This window comes from Seriola dumerili, unplaced genomic scaffold (assembly GCF_002260705.1).
Source record: "Seriola dumerili isolate Sdu_G_001 unplaced genomic scaffold, Sdu_1.0 BDQW01000331.1, whole genome shotgun sequence".
Classification (NCBI taxonomy): Eukaryota; Metazoa; Chordata; class Actinopteri; order Carangiformes; family Carangidae; genus Seriola; species Seriola dumerili.
In genome coordinates, this window is record NW_019174586.1 from 3790582 (window position 1) to 3813420 (window position 22839).

Sequence of the window (22839 nt, forward strand, 5' to 3'; positions counted from 1 at the left end):
TAAATGTCACTAGATGGTATGGATGGAATGTCAATAATGACTACATATCGGGCCTGCTGGTCACATAACCGGAGTCATTCCTACAGTAGCAGTAGGTGTTTCCTGATCCTTGTTGCATTTTAACTTGTAACATAATATTAGAGAAAGTGCCCTCAGTCAGCATGTGCCACTTTGCAGAGGAAAAAGACTGCTGTCTATTGTTAAGGTGCTTGTTTGCCAGTAGGGGTGATCATCAGTTTTGTGTGTAGAAACAGCGTCGTCCTTCCCCCACCGCCTCTTTTTTTTTTTTTTTTTTTTTTTTTTAACTTGTAGCAGAAGTGCGGATGTGAGTTGCATATTGATACGGAACAGGCCGCCAGTTTTTTTTTATAGCAATGCGTGCTTAGGCAATGATCATTTTGTGGAGCTATGAATCCAGAGGAGCAGACTGTAACGTGGTTAATATCACTAGGAGTGCTCAGCTCGCCTAAAAAGAATATAGCGGACCCGGAGGAGTTTTTGAAAACATCGTTGAAGGATGGGGTCGTCCTGTGCAAGCTTGCTGAGCGGCTCATACCTGGCTTCGCTCCCAAGGTGAGTTGTTGATTTAAGTTAACTTAAGTCAACAAATGATCGATGGCTCTTGTTGAACGGAAGGGAGGGGTTTGTTGAACGTGATACCGACTACAACTTCTCTCCCTACACCAGGCCTTTCATTTTTGTAGCTTACGGCACCCGAGTCGTTAACTTTTGATGTTTTAGTTTTGTATCAATCTTGTGCATCGAATTACAGCTGCATTCGGCGAGTTTTCAGATGTGAGATTTCAAGATGCGGTTTCCTGTGAAGCGAAGAAAATGTTCCGCATTCTTGACAGGAGTCAGTCGGTGTGAACACCCTCCAAAACAGGACAAATTCGGCAGCAGGAGTGCATGAAACATTGACCACAGGCCACACAGGGGAGATAAGTGGAGCAGGGGATGTCATTGCACTCACAGTTTTTCAACAACTTTTTTTTTTTTTTAAACGTGGTTAATGTAATTGTCGTGAATCACATATGTTTCGTTGTCGAGATGACAAAAGTTGATATAGATAAATAACAGTTGCAAAGATAGTTCGTCACTTCCTCCTGAAAGGCTCTTCCCAGTGCGACCTCCTCCTTCGAAAAGCTGCGTCAATGTAATTGGAAACAGCTACAATAAAACCGGAAGTAGTAACTTCTCTCTTTAGACATTTACTTTTCTGTGTAGTTTGTCGCTCTTCCTGTTTGGTTCTCCTACACTGCTGTTTAAAGAACAGTTCGGGATTTAATTACAAGCAGCGAAAAGTCAAACTTGTCTTTTGCGTTAAATTTTGACCGTTAAAACGCCGCTGTTCACAAAGATTTTATTTTGAAAGTTTAAAAAAAAGTGAGCGGATGTTTTGCTTACAGTGGTAACTTTGACATTTCTGTGGTGTTAATGGTTATGTGTGCATGAAGGAGACGCAGGAGGAATCCACAGTTATTTTGTGAACTGTAGGTTACCGCATTCGGGTCACTACAACAGTGTTTTTTTTAGCTTTTGTGTGTAACTGAAATGACAGTAGCGTCGGCATGGAGCTTTAGCCAAGAGCTTGTGTCAGATGTCTATCTTGCATAGTACTAAACCGAGGTATTTGTTTATATATTTATTTCGTGTGTGTGTGTGTGTGTGTGTGTGCTCAGTATTGCCAGGATCCGAGAACTGAAGCCGACTGCATTTCCAACATCAGGGAGTTTTTAAGAGGATGCTCGTCCTTGAAAGTGGAGGTAAGTTGACTCAGTGTTGTCTGTCAAGTTTCATGCACAAACCTACGATATTTTGACATGGGCTGATCTCTCTCTACCATTATCTCCTTACTTAGCCCTCTTGGCCCATTGCAGTTTACAGAGGAGACTTAAACACACTCTTGCTTGTGTTGTGATCTGCTTACCCTGCTGGCATATGTTTTCTTCACACGTCCATGTGGAGTGAGCCACATTAACAGGCATGCTGTCAGTCACTCACACTGACCAGGTCGGAGGGGAACTGTTGGCCTGTGTGACAAGTGCCTCTGTTCTCAAATAGAACAACTTAGGTTTCAACAGTCTTTACTTCCTTGTTAATTCCCTTTCTCTTTTATGCTGCAGTGACTTGATTTTTTGTTTGCCCCCTAGGCACACACTGCAGACCTGCATGGCTAAAAAGATGTCCTAATATTGGAAAGGGTCAAATCATTTGCAGATGTTGGGAGTTTTCTCTTTCTCTGTACCAGCCTGTTTGTGACTGCCACACTGAACAGTAATGTCTCCTCTGGCTTTATAAATAGTCTTTTCTGGGCTTGAATCACATCAGTTGGTTTCTTTAAACAACTAATTGAGTCAGCAAGCCTGGCTCACTGCAAAGTCAAGTGGTTCAGTAGGTCTGCCCAGCTGGCTTGTTATGTCTGGGAGGTCCCCTTTGCTTTTATCCATCAGCCCTGCTTTAGCCCATAATTAGACCTTTTGCGGCCAGCCAGTAGCTCATGGGCAGAGGTTTTTGCAGAGCCACTGTCAAATGTATCAGCCAGGGGATGTCTGTGGTGCCACAGCGAGCCCTGCCCATCCTTTGGTCAGTGATGTGATCATGGTTAGAGAACTTTTTCTTTCTGTTTTTACCATAGCAAAGTAGTGCCCGCTTGTCCTGTGACTGCATAAAGAGAGCAGTCACACTGCTTTCACTTCTGCCCCGAGGTGCAGAAAGAGGAAGCGTCAATTACTGCACAATGCCTCAGATTTTTTGCTGTGTTATGATCTGCATGTGATCATTTATTTGCTCTGATACTACTACAGTCATCAGAGCAACATGTGTTCTTAACATGACTCATTGAAACTACTCACCCTAACCATTGTCAAGGTCTCAGCACTGGCAACAGTTATTAATGATCAAAGTCAATACAGTGATGTAAGACCCATTTGGTCTTTCATTTTGTTTCATCAGTGCAAATGGATTTTTCCAGTCTTTTAGTACCAGCAGTGCAAAATCATTATGCATAAAGCTAACATTGTATACTCACTTTTTTTTTTTTTTTTTTACATAATGAAAAGCAAGCTGCGTAAATTTTGGTAATCAAGTCGAACCTATAGCTGATCCCATACCTAGAGATGTAATGGTCACACTTGCTTTAGCTCTGAATGAGGTCACACACAACCCATGACCACGGCTGTACTACTCAAACTCTATATTTAAGATGTTTTATTTAAAATGTGAAACTTTATCTGCTGGAGGAAAGAAGATAGCTGTCTGAGACAGAGCAAGCAAGCAGTGTGGCTGTGAGTGTGTGAGCATCTACGAATTGCAAATGTGTCTGGCACTGTCTGTTTTATTTCAAACCACTAAGTCACAAAATATGGGTCATGCTCGACATGTCAGTTTTTATCTCTGTCTTGTTATAGGCTTTTTCAAATCCCTGTGTGCATTTCATTGTGTGTGTGTGTCTTTCTATTGTTTGTGCAGCAGCCTGGAATGAATCTCTCTCTCTCTCTCTCTCTGTCTCTCTCTCCTCTCTCTCTCTGTGTGCACTCAACAAGCATTACTGCTCACATCAGTGCAATCAGTAGAAAAGTTCTAATTTTGACCTACTCTTCTTCCATATCTGATGGATTCCAGGTTATTTGAAGTGATGGTTTGACATTTATTTTGGTCTGAAAGCATCTTCTCTGTTCCTTTTCCATCCAGGGGTTTGAACCAGAGTGGTTATATACTGGTGAGAATTTTGGCAAAGTACTGACCACTTTGCTGGCAGTCAACTTTGCCACACAAGGTAAGAGTTTTGTGGTCTTTCTCTGTGCTTCCATTCCCCAATACTGGGGACAGCATGATCATATCTTTCCTTCTCTGAAAGTAAAGAACCATATAGTAATGTGTAAAAGTATTAGTTTTTACATTCCAGTATCTGAATGTGTTGAAGAATGAAAATGAAGCATCTAATGTGAAAAAGAAAAACATGAATTCAATGAAAATCCTCCTATTAAAAATAAAAGTGTTCTTCCCTCTCCCGTCACTTCGCCTCAGTTCCAATAAATGAGCTTAGACAATGAATAAATAGAACATGTGGCTACATACTGTATTAGCTGTGGCCAGCTGATGTCTTCTGCCTCATGTATGTGTTATGATGGTGGTCTTTTTCATTTTACTCTTTGTTCATGCAGCCATTCTAAATCATGATTGAGTGTGTTACCCATGGGCAGCTGGCATGGCAGTGTGTGTTTGTGTCACGCTGGGTGCCATATTTACTCATGTGCACCCATAGCTTGAGCCACCCTCAATAATTCTCCTTCTTTGTTGCTCATTTTTTGTACTCTCACATTAAGCTCCCCTATGAGGCAAAATGCCTAATGTTACTGAATATACTGTATGTGTGAGTGTATGCATTTCAGACAGACATACACCCCCTTCTCAAATGCATTTCTTCAGTGAGGACGTAGCATAATGTGGTTTGCAGTGCAGCAGCCCCACAGCAGTTCAGAGCTAATTGCTTTGCTTGAATCTCCTTGTTTGGGGGCACTGAGGAAGTAGCACCAGTCTCCCTCCAGTTTCTAGCTCAAAGCTGCCTGAGAACCAGCAGCCTAAGAATGATTTAGTCAGCGTTTTTAGACTAATCTGCCACCGTTGCATGTTTTATGAGAGATGCATAATGTTCCAGGCTATTTGAGAACATGTGTTTGTGACATTTCTGGATGTAAAGGGAGTAATGGGATATGTGCCTCAGATTCTGCCTGAATGACAGTGAAGAAGGAGCATGACATAAGGGCTGCGGCTGATGAATATTTTCATGGTTGATTATTTGGCTGATTATGTTTCTGATTAATTGAATCGTCTATAAATGTCAGAATAGATAAATAGACCACTGCAGAGCAGGAGGTGACGTTTTCAAATGGCTTATTTTGTCTGACTAACAGTACAAACCCACATATTCAATTTGCAATTGTGTAAATCAAAGGTAGAAAATCCATTTTTGCTTGATGTAAATTCATTTTCTGTGTTTTCCCCCATCAATTAATGGGTTAATTGTTTCCATACTGCATGATATTACCTGTGGCACCTTCCCTTTTGTGATATATTACAGTTGCTGTCATTCTGTTAATGCATGATCAATCTCTTGAGTGCACATAAATGGATGGGAGGATGCATGCCACAGTGTGAGATGGGGCGAGAAACCTCTGCTAGTGCTGGGCTCTGCTTGATATGCAAATCTTTTAGAGGCTGGCTATGCCTAGCAGCTGTTCTCTCATCTTCAGAAGTGAACTTGATTTGAAGTGGATTAGTCACAAGTTAGTTGATATGATTAAACATAAGAGCCCTCTGTGTTTTTACTCATGATCCTCTTCCAAGCCTTGTTTTCCCCCTGTCTCATGATGACTTTCTGTGCTCAGCGTTTATGTTTGTGTAGGGTAAACGCTTTCAACATTGCCCTCATACAGGAATAACAGTGGAAACCACAGAGCTTAGCTGACAGAAGGGTGTGTGTGTGTGTGTGGGTGTGGGGGTGTGGGTGTTGGTGTTGGGAGTGGCATGTGGGATCCATGAGTGCATGTGGACTATCCCGCTGCCTTCAGTGTGACTTTCATCATATCAGTTATGCCTCGGAGTGATGCACCCTGACGTCTCAGCATATGGGAAGCAGTAGGGAATCGTTTTTTCCGTTTAAACTTACATTGCATAGATTCCAGATGATGTGCTGATAAAACAAGATGACACAAAAAGTGTTACAATACACATTTCAGTGCCTGTAGGTGAAAGTGCACGTAAGTGTGTACATTATATAACCTCAGAGTTGGATTCCTTATTGAGTATCTGAATTAAAGGTTACTGAGGCTAATGGTGCACACTCATTATTTTTTTATTCTTCTGCAATTTGCAACAGGATTAGACAGTAGACCTGGCTAGCATCCAGTTGGCATTTGGGAGGGAGTCTTCAGTGAGAGTGTTTCTGCTTGTTAGCCTGTAAGAGGCTGCAGGGCTACCATGTGTCACTTTTCAAGTGAGCACTGGCAACAAAATTGATGCCTCCATCAGTGCATCTCAAAGATTGCACTCACACTGCAGGACACCTGACAGCTACTGACCCTAAATCACGTTCCCCCGGCTGCAGTGGCTCAGCGATGACACTGTAGAGGGTTTGGGTGTCTGTAACATAAATTCACCCACTAGACTGCACTTCAGATGAGAGACTGGAGGGAATTAAACACATGTCAATTAGTCAGAATGAAATGTATTTGCTGGACTAACACATTGATTGTATGAGTGATCAGTGAGACATGTTTATGTTACGATGTATAGACTGTATGTTGCCTTCCTTTTTCCTTCCCTTTTTTCGGAGTACTGTGCCAGTTCTGGTTAACTCAGATGATTCTGTGTGGCGTTGTAAATGTGTAGCCTGTGTGTGCGCATGTTCACTGTCCTGCGGCTGTGCAGCGCAATGGACCGTTCTCACATGAATTATCATCAAATGGTCATCCCCCAAAGTATGTGCACCTGCGTCAGCTGTGATGATGATGATGATGATGATGAGGAGTGTGTTTGTGCATATTTTCAAAAAGAAGTTCAAACACCAATGCAACCGAATAACCAATAATAGAGGTGCCATATATTTCCTGTGTGTGTGTCCATAGACTGTGCTGCTGAGAGGTCATGTCCGCAGTCCGGTGCCCCCCCTCCTAGTCAGTCGACGTCTTCACACGCACTCTCCTCTGCCAAATCCAAAGGCTCTCTACGTAGACAATCCAAATCAGTGGTATGGTCTCTTCTATATACATCTACATTTTCTGTCTTCCTGTTTTCTCCTCACTTCACATGCTTGAAAGTGGTTCATCCAAGTTTGATTCTCCCCATTTTGCACACATTTTATATAGCATATGTCAGATCATCATATGTCAGTTTTATTCCACATGACTGCACTTTTCATTCCCTTGCACAATAAGGAAATAATTATATTAAGAGAAGCATAAAACATTTCATACAAATCCCCAGCCGAATTTAAAAGAAGAATCTGGAAGTCCAATATGTTGCACTGCACATATGTACACACATACATACAGATCATTTTTGAGGCTACACCCCATGACGTTTGTGTTTGTGTAACAGGAGATGTCTGAGAACGGCGGAGGTGGGCACCTGATGGTGAAGGCTCGCTTCAACTTCAAACAGAACAACGAGGATGAGCTGTCATTCAGTAAAGGTGAAATGATCCTTGTGACGCGGCAGGAGGAGGGAGGATGGTGGGAGGGCACACTCAATGGCAAGACAGGCTGGTTCCCCAGTAACTACGTCCGAGAGGTCAAACCCTGCGGTGAGTTGGGCCACACAATCAGGATCATGAATTCCTTAGTTTGGTGGTGCCACCAGTTTCAAAAGGATTTTGTTACAAACATTTTTATATTGTATACAAAATATACATTTAGCTAAACATGCAGTATAATTTGCATTTGACACCTTATTTTGGAAGTGTAATGCAGAGTATAGAGTATTATGGTGCAGTTTTTAGTGCTGTTGAAGAAAAGCTGTGATGAAAGGTGAGTTGTTGCAGAATAGATGTATGACAGCATGATATCTTTGACATTATTTGTGTTCCAGCACTTATTATAAACAATACAATACAGAATAAAGTGGCAAGAAAAAGTGCGTTAAACCTTTGGAATGAGCTGGTTTTCTGCACTGGTCATAAAATGCGATCTGATCTTCACCTAACTCCCAAATGTAGACAAACACAGTGTCCCTGAGCTAATATCACACAAACAATTATAATCTTCTGTGTCTTTATTGAACACAGCCATTAAACATTCACAGTGCTGCTGGAAAAAGTAAGTGAACCCTTGGATTTAATAACTGGTCGAACCTCCTTTGGCACCAATAACCTCAAACAAGCTCTTCCAGTAGCTGCTGATCAGACCTGTACATTGTTCAGGAGGAATTTTGAACCATTCTTCCTACAGAACTGCTGCAGCTCAGCCTTATATATTCTTACGATGTCTGGTGTGAGTGGCTCTCGTCAGGTTATTCAGCAGCATCTCTACTGAGTTAAGATCTGGGCTCTGACTGGACCACTCCAACAGCAAGATTATCTTTATTTGTAATCATTTAGTAGTAGTTTTATTTTGATGTTTAAGGTCATTGTCCTGCTGCATCATCAGGTCACCCTGACATTATCCTGTAAGACACCTTGAAAAACTTAGGAATTCATTCTTCCCTCGATGATGTGGAACTGTCCAGGCCTGGAGGTAGCAAAGCCCCAAATCATGATGCTCCCTCCACCCTACTTTACCTTTTGGGATGATGTTGTCATGTTGATATACAGTTCCCTTTTTACACCATACATAGTGCAGCATGTTCTTCTCAAACAATTCAACTTTAGTTTCATCACTCCATAAAACATTTTCCCAGTCGTGCTGTGGAGAGTCAACCTGCTCTTTGGCAAACTTCCGGGGTTTGCTTCAGTTTTTTTTTTTTTTTTTTTCTCTTAGAGCAGCGGCTTCCTCCATGCTATCTGTAGCCAGACACCAAGCTCCATGCAACCATGCACCACGATTTGCATATGGTAGACTCATAAACAGAGATGCTAACCAGCTCCAATGATTCCTTTAAGCCTTTAGCTGTTACTCTGAGGTTCTTTGTTATGTTATTGATCATTCTGTGTTGTACCCTTCGAGTCTTCTCAGCTGGGCGCACACTTCTAGGGACAGTTGCCACATAACTAAATCATCTCCACTTATAGACAGTTTGTCTGACTCTGGACTGATGAATATCTAAACTCTTTGACTTTGTAACTCTTTCAGCGTCATGCAAATCAGAAATTCTTGATCTTGAAGTTTTTTGTGAGACATGGTTCATATCAGCAGATGCTTCTTGTGAATAAGAAACTCAAAATGTTTGAGTGTTGTTTCATTGACTGGACTCCAGTTTTGATGACTCCTGACTCCAATTAGCTTTTTTTGATGTCATTAGCTGGGGGGTTCACATACTTACTCACAGCTTACACTGTGAATGTTTCAGTGATGTTTTCAATATGGAACAGTACAATGATTTGAGTGTTAGTTAAAGTAGGTTGTGTCATTATTGTAACTTGAATGAAGATCTGACCATATTTTAGGACAGGTTTATACATGAATGGAGATAATTTCAAAGGCTTCACTTACTGTCTCTTGCCACTGTATGAGACACAAATGCTGAGGTCTTGTTAATCTGAAAAATAGATTTCTATCTGTTGTGCACTGTAACTTTTTTAACTCCGTTCTCTGTAAGAAAAGATTTCCTGCATACATTCATATTCAACTGGATCTTTAAACTGTCAAACTGATCTATATAATGGTTTTTATTGCCTGGATATTCAATATAAATGTTTTGTTTTTTTTTTGCGAATTCTTCTGATTTTTCTGAATTAGTTCTGAGGAATTGGCAAGTCCTCACATATTGTTACTTATCTCCTCTACAGAGAAGCCAGCGTCTCCTAAAGGAACTCAGCTGACCAAAAACTACTACAGTGTGGTGAGTGAAAATTCTGTGGGATTTTATATAATATTTGCTATTCTCTATGGCGGTTAGCTTACATAAACAAGAGCTTTTTTTTCATTCATTTTTCAATAGAGATCATATGAAAGCTGAAATTAAGAAGGTTTTTTGACTAAATTTGTTATTACATACAGTATGTGTGCTATTGAAAAATACTGAGAGGTTTCTCTTGGTTGAACATACCAGTAAGGAAATCATACGTTTGACATCATGTAACTTCAGTGATGATTCTCTCTGCTTGATAGCAGAACAAAATAAGACGAAATCTGGAATCTGATAGATTTTAGTTTATATTTCTATTACCTATACAAATCAAAAATGCTTTATAACCCTCTGATCAGAATGTGTCTATTATTGTCTGATCACAGTTTAGTCGAGTTTTCCTCTTTTAACTCAACAAATAAGTAACTTCTCCATTTCAAATCACACTCTCTTACCCCTGCATCACTCTGTTTTCTCACTGTTTAAGTGAACTAAAAATAACCAAAGCACTGTTAAACAAAAATAATCCAATTTTCCTTAGCTAAAACACTATGCTTTGACAACATTAACATGCGGTATTCTGCTGATTGTGCTACTTTTGCAGGTGGTACAGGACATCGTGGAACATGAGCGGGAGTTTGTCAAAGAATTACAAACAGTGCTGAGTTGTTACCTGCGACCCTTGCAAGGCAGCGACAAGTAAGAGCAATGACAAGGAAAAGATCAAAATGACAGATCCGTTAATGGGCAAAAGACATCACTTAATTCAGAAGACAGTGTGGATTACTAGGAAAATGTTTTTTAATAATTGAGTGATCCAAAATTCTTGAATTTCACTCTCTTAATTATTTGTCCATTAAGTATGAAATTTAAGTTTTTTTATGAATATGTCAATATTCTTAATAATAATTTACCAAAACTGTAATCAATAGTAATGTCCACTGTACTTTCATGTTAAACTTTCAAGCATTGTTGTAGCACAGTCCTTGTTGTCTCCAATTGTGCCAAATCTGTGTGTATTCAGGCTGAGCAGTGCAGACAGCGCCACCTTGTGTGGAAACCTGGAGGAGATCCTCACCTTCCAGCAGGGGCTATGTGTGGCTCTGGAGGACTGTACTAAGTAAGTCATGCTGGACACTGACCTCCATGTTTGATCATTTATACGACATAAACAATCTCAGTGAAGAGCATGGTTTGGACCACAGTGTACATACACCCTCTTGTGCATGTTCTCTTAGACATAGTCAAATACCTTTAGAAGACCATTTTAGACCATTTATTTTTTAGTTCACTTACTGCACTGCGCACATACTATACATTACTGCGAAGAGTTCAACAAAACATACCATACTTGGTTCTATTTTTGCAATCACTTCCTTCCTCCCAGACATCTCTTCCCTCTTGGTACAAATACCAACTTGCAAAAGCTGAAATATTCTTTCAAATATGCAATCTGTCAGAGTGAGCATGAAACCCAGTGTATTTTTATCAAAGTTAATATCTTTGCACACATTGATTTGCAAAATCTGCACATCCTCTGGTGCATTCATGCTCCAGTGGGGAAACTCTGATATTCAGAACTACTGGAAACAAATGTCTGCCTTGGTAGAAGGAAAATATATTCATACATCTAAGAAGGTATGGTATGCTTTGGAGGTTGGCCTGTAGGAAAATGTGTATAGTCTAAAAATAGCCCTTAAAATAATAAGTACTTAAACTATAAAACTTTGAGCTTAAAGCCTAGAAATGTCTTAAATTTCTCTCATCCAGTTTAAGGAAGTTGAAGATGTTGTTGTATTTGTGGTGTTCTGTTAATCTGACGAGAGAGCAGTTGGATTCTGCCAGGTTTCAAAAATGCAAGAACGGGCTTATACTCCACTCAGTAAAAATGTCTCTCACAGACACCCTGAATAATGGCAGCTTTTCAGTTATTGGGAAATGACCCGGTATATCATCATAATTTATAATCATAACATAACTCTTGGTCTCTTTCCATATCTCCCATATCCTTTTCTTTTCCCAACCCTTTTTTACTTCCTTCACTCTTTCCACTTCTCTGACCTTGTCTCTGTATCTCTGACTTTGCAGAGTCCCAGAGGGCCAGCAGCGAGTGGCAGGCTGCTATTTAAACCTGATGTGTCAGATCAAGACTCTGTATCTGGCTTACTGTTCCAGCCACCCCTCGGCTGTCTGCATCCTCACCGACCACAGGTCAGCCCCTGCACGCAAAACAGCCAGGCAGCTGTACAACACCGTACCAGAGAGAGGTCTTATTTTTAAATCACATGACAACTGTATCAAGGCAGAATTTAGTTTTTGATTCATTTAGCTGAACATTCAGGGTTCACAGACCTGCATTTTTCAAAATGGCTTTTTATTGACTTAAAAGCCCCTCATTGTGCTAGACTCTCTCAGCTGATGAAGGTTTCAACTAGTTTGCAAGTTTTTTCCAAAACTGACACAATATCCTTCAAACTGTAATTTAACCCAGTGGTTCCCACCCTGGGGCTTTGGGGTCCCCACTAGGCGTTAGAAGATAAACTGAAGGGGTCATGAAATAATTTCCTGTGTAGGAAATGTGAAAAGACAACATTATGCCACACAAAATTATCTTTATTTTCTCTTATCTTAGCTTTTTTCTTTTGTGAAATATTGTCTAATTTTACATTTTAAGGCCCCTAAAAATGATTCAAATTAAACAGTCTGAGAAAAGAAAATCTCTATTTGATTGAACTTCTCACAACTCTTGCATCCTCCTTTTAAGGGGTCAAAGGCAAAGGAGGTTTCAAACCATTAATAAAACGATCCAGATGCCCTCCAACTTTGCTTACATACCTATTTTTTCAGTCATTTGTTTTATATATCTGTGAAAAGTTGACATACATCATTGTTGTGTGATTCGAGGACTACTCCATGTTGATTTTTGCTGATGAGCTTCAGTTTAATCTTTAGCCACAAGGTGTCAGGCTTTCTATGTGTAAATAAACAGGAAGCGAAACTGACTCTCAGAAGCTGCACCAAGTCCCTGTGTGCTGAAGGTTTACTTCAATCCATTTACTATTGAAATGCATCATTCTCATTTAGTGGGACCCACTGTCATGAATCTGTATTGCATAGATCACAGTCACTGTGAAATACCAAAATGGTCGTGATGCAGTTTAAACAATACAGTCTTGGGCAGTGTAGATGTAGCATGTCAGTTTCTACATTGTGAGCTGCAGATTAAGTTGAATTACACACAGGAAGGAGCTGACTGTTGACAGGATGTATAGAGTTGTGGTTACGTTGACAGGCAAGCAAAGCACTTTTTCACAGTAAACACATTTGTGTTTCTGTTGAAGGAGACTTTCTTTTTCACATTCACATTTTACACACTGTTACCAGGCAGTGCTGCTACAGGACACTATATTACTGAAGTTCTGGATCTTTCAAACCACGTTGGCAAGGTTGCATTGAAGTGAACATGTTGTACTTGACGGCAAAATTTCAGAAACCAAACTGATGACCTAATTTGTGCTGCCTTTCAATCTATGTCAGCACCAGAACAGGTGTGAGTGGTCTTTTCTCATATTCCCCACTGGTGTGATATACTGTAACAGTGTTGGTGTTTCCTGCAACAGTGAAATGAGTGCCAATATTACATTTATCATCAAAAATATGATGCTCATACTTTACCACTGAAATGAATCCAGTACGTAGCAACATCTTCTCATAATGGGAAGCAGTTATGTATTTTAACTTTTTACTGGTTTTATTTTTCTCAGGAAGTTGGAATTATATGAAGCTTTAGACGTCTGTTTGATGCAGTCACCTTTTGTTTGGCTGTTAAGGGCGATTCCTGCTTTCTGCTGTTAAAAGCCAAACTGCAACAAAGTGTTTATTTACATCCTTTTACAATTAACTCTGTATCACAGGTGGGAGATATAACCAATACACAGTATGTCATGATAAGGTGTCTTAGACATAGTACGATTAAAGTGCGCCTTTTTAAATGGTTATTTTTCAGTTTTAGGGTCCATCCACTTAACCTGCACAGATAAAGCTGTTTAATAAGTTGCTGTCTTGCAGTGTGTAGCATATCCAAAAATTGACTGTATTGTAAAAACCATTGTCCTGGTTCTTGACCTACTGTATGTTTACCATCTGGACATATCTAGTGAAAATGATAAAAATGTATATTGAAATCACTCTAAGCTGTTATGCACTGAAATTATCAAATTGTTTTTGTGGTAACATCAAGTTGTCGTCAGAAATCTGCATCTTTGAAGTGTCCTTGACCTATACAGTCAGGCTGCTCTGTACTCTGTATCTCCATAGAAAAACTTCACTGTGCACTAAAAGTGTGTGTTTGTGTGTGTGTGTGTCTAACAGTGATGAATTAGACAAGTTCATGGAGAGCCAGGGAGCAAGTGCTCCAGGGATCCTGACCCTGACCTCCAGTCTCAGTAAGCCCTTCATGAGGCTTGACAAGTACCCGACCCTGCTGCAGGAGCTGGAGAGACACGTGGAGGTACAGGAGGAAATATCTAAATATACACTGAAATAATGTATAATAAAACATTGAAAATAATACTGAAATGTATTCAAATCTGTACTGTACAGTACATACTGTAGTGACTACAGTATACACAACTCTTAACTATTCAAATTTTGTTTTGTTTGACCTGATTTACCTCCAATAATTAAAAGGGCCACTAAAATCTGACAATTTCTAGAAATGGAAAGTTAAAAAGAAAGTGTCTTTCTCTTCCTGTCTCTGACTTCCTTTCTATATCACAGTATATCAAGTTATCACGATTTTTTTTTCCTTTAAGATTTAGGGCACAACGGCTCGACTTTAAATTGCTGTATTTGACTCGATGTGTTGTTTATTTCCACCACAGGAAGCCCACACAGACTACACTGACATTGTAAAGGCAACAGCAGCATTTAGGAGCCTAGTGGTAAGTGTGGAAATCCAGAGGGCTCTTCATTCTTAAACTATCCTTTAACCATGCAATCTTTGTTAATCTCCACCAGGGATTAGGCTTTTTATCAGTGCAGAACAAGCCTCAGTTAAACAACCTGTAAGCCTCTCATGTCAATTCTCAATTACTGGATTGTGCATCTGCTGGATTTCTTGTTATTTATTTATTTCCCCGGCAAAATTGAAGACACTGTTTCGTGTCAAAGGTTAATATGTGGATGAAATAAATCTTTTTTTTTTTTTTTTTTATGTATGCTTTTCACTCAGATGTTTTGTTTTCTCATAATCTGTAATGATAATTAACTGATTAAAGCATTCAAATTAATCCAAAGCATAACACACTAATGACAGTGCAACGTAATATAGCGGTTCACAGTCAAGCACAGGTCTGGTGAGAGTTTAATGAAAAGTGCCTGAGCTTTTGTGTCAGCTGCATGTTGGGTGATAATGTTGTTCCTACAGTGGGTGTGAACTGAAATGCCATCTTAGAAGAGCTGGATTAGAAAACGAGCAACCGCAGTGTACTTGAGTGAACATTATTCTGAGGCACAATTTCCCCGGTACAGCTCAGAGTTCTGTGTAAGAATAAATGAGGTGACTCACACATGTTTCTTGAACAGGGCTGCACAAGAAAGTAGGGAGAAAAAATCACACAACACTGACAATTGTAATTTGCAAGTCTCATTTGTGTGTGTGTGTGCATGCATGTGTTTTGAATGTGTGGTTGGGTGGGTAGAGGCTAAGAAATGCTACCTACCTCTCTGTAGTGTTCTCTCTACAGAACCTGTGTTTTGTATAATGCGCAGTGGAAAATGGCAGATGTTGCATTGTCATTTTTCTTGCTTGAAGAGGGAGAACCCCTGCCTAGCACCTGAAAATATACTACTTTACGTTGCTCTTTAGACCTCTGACAAAGAAGTAAAAAAAAGAAAAAGAAAATCATATAGACACTGGGGCAGCTGTGATTCAGGAGGTAGAGCGGGTTGTCTGCTAATCAGAAGCACACATACATTTTTTAAAGCCATATCCATAGTGGAAAGAAAATCCCCTGTTGCTCATTGTTCAGTAACAGATCATAATTACCTCTACCAGTAAGCAAACATTAATTTTGTGAGAGTAGATGTCACAAATTTTGACGTTATAAGCTTTTAGTCTGAAACTCTTTAAATCCAGAAATCTGGAAACGGGTATGAATAGCACAGATAATTATCCAAAGCAGCTCTGTGTATCTAACTGTTTCAGTGAGTTATTGTTTTGCTACCTTCATAGACTGTATATATTTATGTGTGTGTGTGTGTGTTCAGGCGCAGTGTCAGGAACTGCGGAAGCGCAAGAACCTGGAGCTCCAGATCTTGTCAGAACCAGTGCGGGGCTGGGAGGGAGACAGCATGAAGAGCCTGGGTCATGTAGCCTACATGTCCCAGGTCCACATGAAAAATGGGTCCAGTGAGGTGAGAGGCGTGTTAGATTTGTCTCAAGCTTTTTCCAGGATGTCCAGAACTAACATCAGTTGTCACTTTTTTTCCTTCAAATTGTTAGGATTTGGCTGTCTTAGTGAAAGGTGTAAATTAGAGTCCCATGGGTTCCATTCAGTCAAAGAGGACAGATAGGCATCTTAGAGGGATTTACAGGATTTATTGGATTACTAAGCACAAAATTTGCCCTAGTGTTCACAGAGAAGTAATGATTGTAATGATTTCTGTCTGCTTCTTTTCTCATCCTCAAAATTCTTTGGTATAATTTAACTGGAGTCATTGTAACATTAAAATAAATAAAAAAATAATATCCCTTTCTCAGTTCAGAATACTGGGTACCAGTCCTGCTGTATAACAAATACTACCAGTCAGACGTGCAATTGTCACAACTGCACAGTTAAATATTTACCCCACAATCCAGACATCTGCATTGACCCTCATTCATTTTAGAAAAATGCTATAAAATGTATGTTTTTAAGATAATCTCAACAGAGGTAGCATGTTTTATATTGAGAATGCATGTTGTTTGATGCAAGGCAAGCACACCGGAGGTGTGAACAACACCATGTGGTCAAGTGCTCTAGATTTGTTTGATTAATGTGAAGTCTCACTAGTACAAGTTAACCCAACAGTGTGTTGTTATTTAAAACACATGTGAAGCGTTCATCATTGTCTGAATGTGTCATAGGGTTTCCAGTGTCCATGAACTCTCTGTGTGTTTTAAAATCCATCCTCCCTTGATGCTAATTTGACATCTCCTTCAAGTGTCAAAACAGAAACCTATGTAGGCTAGACGCACACTATAAAGCCAACTCCTCTTTTTTGTGTGGTTGCTGTGTAGGGGTCGACCTTGAGATGGTGGTTGGAAGAAAGCCCAACATATACATTTAGATTCACCCTCTTTTGATCACAGCCAACCACTTTCCAACCACCTCACTAATCTCCATAATCATTTCACAACTCAACGTTCTTGTCTGCTCATCTTATTTTCCATTCATATAAAGAGCAACAGCTTTGCCAAACTGGTATCTATACCAGTGTCAGCTGTAATAGTGGTTTCACATCAGTGCATGTAAGATAAACTGGCACCCATTTGTTTTATGATGAGAAACACGATGAACAGGTTCAGCTGCAGCCATCTTCCGTTTAGTTAGAAAACGACGCCTACTGAAGAAAGCTTTGGTTAACCAGCTAACCTGTTGCAGTATATGTTTGCATAAACTAATAGGTCACATTGCAACCAAATCTTTCTTGTTCCTCTCTTGCAGGAAAAAGAGGAGCGCTATTTAATGCTATTCCCTAATGTGTTGGTAATGCTTTCTGCCAGTCCCCGGATGAGTGGCTTTATTTATCAGGTGAGCTACATCGTATGTCCCCTACATATGTCCTTAATAAGATGGCAAACCCAAATTACAAAACCTTTTCCTAGTTACCTCCAGTGGAATCTAGCCATGAACTGAATATTCTCCAAGTGTGTCTGTCACTGTCTCAGTGAAATGATTGTGAATGGAATATCATTTGCAGCATTCAAGCAATTGAAGAAAAAAAAGAAGATTTTTTATTTATTTAGATAATTACAAAAATATCTGCATGGATAAATGCCACTAAATGTTTAAGTGAGGATATCAGCTTTCATCTTTATGGGCACATAAGTCCATTTCATTTAATTGATTTCAGGTAATAACATGTCACAGCAGCAAATCCTCTACATATGACACGATGTCTTATTTCTTCTCTCTTTATTTGTTCTATTCAGGGAAGACTGCCGCTGACAGGCACCACAGTAACAAGACATGCAGAGGATGTGGACAGTGCCCACTATGCCTTTGACATCACAGGTTTGCATCTGAAGCTCTGGAGCTCTTTAGTTCAGTTGAGGATACAGCAGTGATACAGTGTAAAGAGTAGAATCCTGAACGAAGAGATAATGGATCTTTAGCAGCTGTCAGAAACTTGCAAATTCTTAGTCTCAATCTCAGCTAACCAATTTATATGACAGTGCTGTGAATATTTGTTTAGATTTCCACTAGCTAATGTAATTGTGGTTTTGGTATGTGCTGACTCCTGTCAGCCATATCTAACTTTCACTGAAAGAATTGTGTGTGTGTGTGTGTGTGTGTGTGTGTGTTTTTTGCAGGAAGCATGATCGATCGTATTACAGTGTTATGCAGTAGTCCTCAGGAGTTGCAGGAATGGCTGGAGCACCTTCAGCCATTTACCAAAGGGGGCAGCCCTGCAGGCACCATTTCAAAGGTTAGGACAGAGTCTTTCACAAACACACACATCTAGTATAGAGTCAAAACAGTACTAAAAGTGATCCATGCGCCCTACTAAAGTGCGAACAACCTTTTGAACAAATTCTCACCCTGAAGTGACAAACATAACACTCATCTTTCGCTGCGCTCACAGTGTATAATTGTCACGCACTTGCTTTTCTTCTTCCTTTGACTGTCCCATGTAGACTGTAGAAGGAAAGCCACTGAGCATGGTCGGCACTCCTACTCACCTGTCCCACCTGGGCAGCCTGACTGCCATCAGTCGTGGCCCCCTGGAACCACCAAAGATCAGCAAGCCCTGGTCTCTCAGCTGCCTTCGCCCCGCGCCTCCCCTCAAACCCTCTGCCGCACTGGGCTACAAAGAGGTAGGAGGATGTTGTGCTGCACAAACAAACCTACACAAACTTGATATGCATCTCTGGTAGGCAGTCATGCAGTCAATTGTTTCTCAGGAACTACAAGAAGTCCCCCTCCTCTACAAGCCCCCCTCTGTCCCCCTTTCTTTTTTTCCACCAAACACACAAGCAACACAAGTAAAATTGACACACACACCTTTAATCCATTAATTGGTGTAATATTGACGCCTATTAGGCAGTAAAAAATAAAAGATATAAGTACCCCAATTAAATGAGTAGAGATTACTGATCCAACCTGTGTGTGAGGAACATTATTATTCAATATCCAATGTTTTGGGTATTTTTCATCAAGACAACAAAACCTTTATCAAACACTCCCTAGTGACATTTGACATTTAACTTCAAATATGTGGTCACAGCCTCTCAAAACGTTGTGCTGTTCTGTAATGACAACAGGAAAACCCTCAGTGTTTGAACAATGCGTGGGCCAGCTAGATAAAGTACATGGTGACTATGAAAGGCAGCAGCAAAACATGATTTATATCAATATGTAGCGCAGTGTAGTCAATATGCAGTAGCTGGAATAGATTTGAAACGACTGGTGCAGGTTTGTCTGGAACATGGCGGGCTCTGCTGTTGTTCTGAAGAGGTTTATTCCAGTAACAGGAGCGCGATCGCCAGGTCTGTCTGGCACTGGAGAACCACTGGTCATGAGCAACTTGTTTTGGGTGAATGTGACGATGTTCACTCTCTGGTCCACGTGGGAGGCAGTAGCTTTCACATAATCAGCACTTTCAACTTTCACTTGTTATGGACTCTCACAGTCTAATAATGTGTTGAATATAAAGTGGATCTGCGTTCTCTGTGTGTTTTCACACTATATATACATATATACTTCTACAGGAGCTCATTCTTGTCCACTGTGAGAATAAAACAGCTAGCTGGGTCTTTTTCTCTGCCCTGCAGAGATTGCATGTATAGACCTCAGAATGCATAACCTTCTTGCTGCCAATTTCTCCATAGCCCCACATATCTTTATTTTTTATTTTATTTTATTTATTTTTTTTTAACCATAAAATAATCATACTACGCTGCACAGACAAAGAATAGGCGAATGGCAGGGGGGAGGTGTGAAAATGTTCACCATTAACTCTCTATCACATCCTTCTCTCATCATATTTTTCATGCACATTTCCCCTTTTTCTCTCTTTCTCCATCTTGCCTTCTGTAGAGGATGTCTTATATCATGAAGGTAAGGTGTGTGTGCGTGTGTGTGTGTGTGTGTGTGTGTGTGGGTGTGGGTAAGGATGTGGGTTCAGGGGGTGGGATGGGGTTGCCTGTGCCTGTGTGTGTCTGTGTCTGTGTGTGTGTGTGTCTGTGTGTGTGTGTGTGTGTGTGTGTGTGTGTGTTTGCCCCAGTGTTGAGCAGGCATGCCATTGCTCTGTTTGCTTCACTCCTCCCTAGTTGTCATCTGTTGGTTTCCTGTTTCCTGTGGCTCTGCGTGTCTGCATTTATTTTCTCTCTCTCATTCCCTGTTGTGACTCAAAGTGTCACTCACACCAAAAAACATTTCTGATGCAAAAGTAGTAATTTCTACTAGGGCTGCTATTTTTGGAAATCAGTGCATTGAGTGCAAAGTGCAGACAAGTCTACTGTCATTCACCTCTGAATGTATTTGCACATGTCACATTTGAATGATCAGCAGCCCAAATAAGCTGTCATAGTTTAGACTATATCTCTTTTTCAGTTGGTTTCATGTTTCTGGCAAACTTGGTGGGAACTATGTTTTCCATGCATAATGGTTTACAGTTTTATCACAATGATATACATCCATCATTCACCTGGTGGCTTTAAACTAGGGCTGAACAATTCAGTGAAATATTGAAATCGTAATATCGCCAAGTGTGATATCCAAATCGCAGGAGCTACAATTTTTTTTGATAAAGGTAAAATGTGTCATAACACACCACAAGTGAAGCACTGTGGTGCTACAGAGACGCTCTGGCCTACAAAGCATATTCTCCAGAGGAACAAGCATCTTCCTTTACGTTTGGTACAAGCCCCAACACCCCAACAAAAATCTCATCAATTTTAATTTTTTTTTTTTTTTCAGCAATAATGAAATTCAAAAATGACTGCTCCATCTGAAATTATGACTCAAATCACAGCCGCAATATCTGCCCTAATAATCGTAATATGATTTTTGTTTACAAATCATTCAGCCCTACTTTAAACAAAACTCGAAACTCCTTGTGTCTGTAAGCATCCTTCTAATTTCGTCTGTTAGTGGCTGCAAAAACAATTCAGCTTTAAAGTGATGTAAATATCACAGAACACGTGCAATGCGCATAATCCACTACTGATGTATTCCAAGCATTTGGATGGTGTGAAACACAGCCAGTCTTGGCACCAAAATTGTAGCGTGCCACTGAATTGCCATTGGCACACTACCCTTATCCACCACTCCACTGTGGCGCACACACATTGAGCCGCCAGCGCTCAGTGAGCAAAGAACCTCTGCGCTGAGTGTGAGTTTCTTACATGACGTGAATCCCTGAGGCTCTTCAGCGGTTCTAAGAGAAATGATTCAGTCAGTTGTTCCTCCTGAGTCTTATGTGTGTGTGTGGTAGAGTGGGTTTACTACCTGTATCTCCCATTGCGTGTTTGCCTGAGTTTCTCCGTTCCAGACAGGGACATGGTACAAATGACATCATGTAAAGTCTTAAGACATTATGTCACAGGTTGGGATTACACAGTCACATTGGTATAAGCACATCAGCGTTTTTCATTTCTAGTAAGTTAATTATTCATCACACCTCAGCTTTTAATGTGCTCAGGAGAGGAAACAGTCGTAGCACCTTCTTTCAGACCCTAAAATCAGCGCAGCAGAAAAAAAAGACAATCTTTCATTCATAAAACCACATAATGAGTACACGTTTGATAGAGTGTAAGAAAAATATAAAACATCTCGACTTCCTTTCCTCGCTTCATAAAACATTCTAATATAAAGCTTGGATATGTGAAGTATTTTTTCTCCTTTCCTGACTGAAGTCAGTGATCGTTTTTTTTCAGAAAATGTGGAAATAATTTTAAAAAAATCTTTGGTTTTCTTTATTCTGTTTTTGTACACTGTGACCCTGTTGGGCAGGATTCATATAAGCACAGATGGATTACGTGGGTGGTTTGGTCACAGTCATCACCATATGCTTGCTGCCTTGTTTGCTGATGGTATTTTGTTCCTTGATGTTGTTTGTTTATACGGGATGTGCGTCCCTGTGAGCTTGCACTCTGTTTGGTTTTTGGAGTCTTGGCTTTACAGGTGTGTGTAGCAGTATGCGTGTTTGTGTGTGTGTGAAGAGAGATGGACTCAATTTAATGTTGCACTCCTCCAGGACTCCAGCAAGAGCCCGCGGCCCATGAAGAAGTTCCTGCCCGGCAACAGGAAGAAGGAGCGGAAGCCTTCTGATGACGAGGTTCAAATAAGGAAAAGTAGGACTTCCACCTCCTTTACCTAATGCAGGCATAATATTATATTGCTTTATAAATCCATTTTTCACTTTGATTTTAATGCTGTTGTTAGTTATCATGATAATTTAAATAATTGATAAAAAATAATCTGTATTTTTATGATTGTGTTGATATTGAAAGTAAATCTGAAATATGGGATTTGAGCAGAAGTAAAAGTCAGGTATACAGCAAAGATATCACTGGAATTTCTTTGATCATTTTAACAAAACACTCATTCAAGTGTTGCGCAGGTCATCTTGGAAATCAGTAGTCCAGACCTGAGGCCTGTGCAGCCCATTCTTTACATGAAGAATATAGAGTTGTGTTCGCGTTGCAAATTGTGGAATTCTTATTTGTATGTATTTGTTCTTGAGGATTGTGTCAAGCGCCTGCACTTAAACAAAAAGAAAAGGAAATTAATTTTCTATTTATGATATTGAAAACCCTTGATGTTTATCAGGCACGGTCGCTCTGGAGGAGGATGCTCAGATACTGAGGGTGATTGAGGCGTACTGCACAGGAGCCAGTCTGCACCAGACCACCACAGGTGTGTGTTTGTTAAAGAAACGTGGACAAATTTGTTAGTTTAATGCCTTCTTCGATTGCACGTCTTCAACAACTGATTTGGCCATGAATCAGGTTTTCCCATTAATTTGTGTGTGTGTGTGTGTGTGTGTGTGTGTGTGTGTGTGTGTGTGTGTGTGTGTGTGTGTCTCTGTGTGTGTGTGTGTGTGTGTGTGTGTGTGTGTGTGTGT

The 22839-nt window shown here is 40.2% G+C and overlaps 1 protein-coding gene across 3 annotated transcripts in view; it reads left to right on the plus strand.

Moving 5' to 3' along the window:
* Positions 1-325: 325 nt before the first annotated feature.
* arhgef6 (Rac/Cdc42 guanine nucleotide exchange factor 6) overlaps positions 326-22839 on the plus strand; it is a 26587-nt gene continuing 4073 nt past the window's right edge. For 2 of the 3 annotated variants that reach the window (XM_022759838.1, XM_022759839.1), the window contains exons 1-19: positions 326-573; positions 1683-1766; positions 3694-3778; positions 6630-6751; positions 7102-7306; positions 9446-9498; positions 10109-10203; positions 10529-10624; positions 11593-11715; positions 13876-14014; positions 14388-14447; positions 15775-15921; positions 17214-17300; positions 17702-17783; positions 18083-18198; positions 18407-18586; positions 19809-19829; positions 21970-22066; positions 22545-22631. In XM_022759838.1, the coding sequence (XP_022615559.1) occupies positions 409-573; positions 1683-1766; positions 3694-3778; positions 6630-6751; positions 7102-7306; positions 9446-9498; positions 10109-10203; positions 10529-10624; positions 11593-11715; positions 13876-14014; positions 14388-14447; positions 15775-15921; positions 17214-17300; positions 17702-17783; positions 18083-18198; positions 18407-18586; positions 19809-19829; positions 21970-22066; positions 22545-22631 (2044 nt within the window). In that variant the 5' untranslated portion in view covers positions 326-408. The remainder of the gene's footprint in view (positions 574-1682; positions 1767-3693; positions 3779-6629; positions 6752-7101; positions 7307-9445; positions 9499-10108; positions 10204-10528; positions 10625-11592; positions 11716-13875; positions 14015-14387; positions 14448-15774; positions 15922-17213; positions 17301-17701; positions 17784-18082; positions 18199-18406; positions 18587-19808; positions 19830-21969; positions 22067-22544; positions 22632-22839) is intronic. The other variant, XM_022759840.1, reaches the window with a different exon arrangement.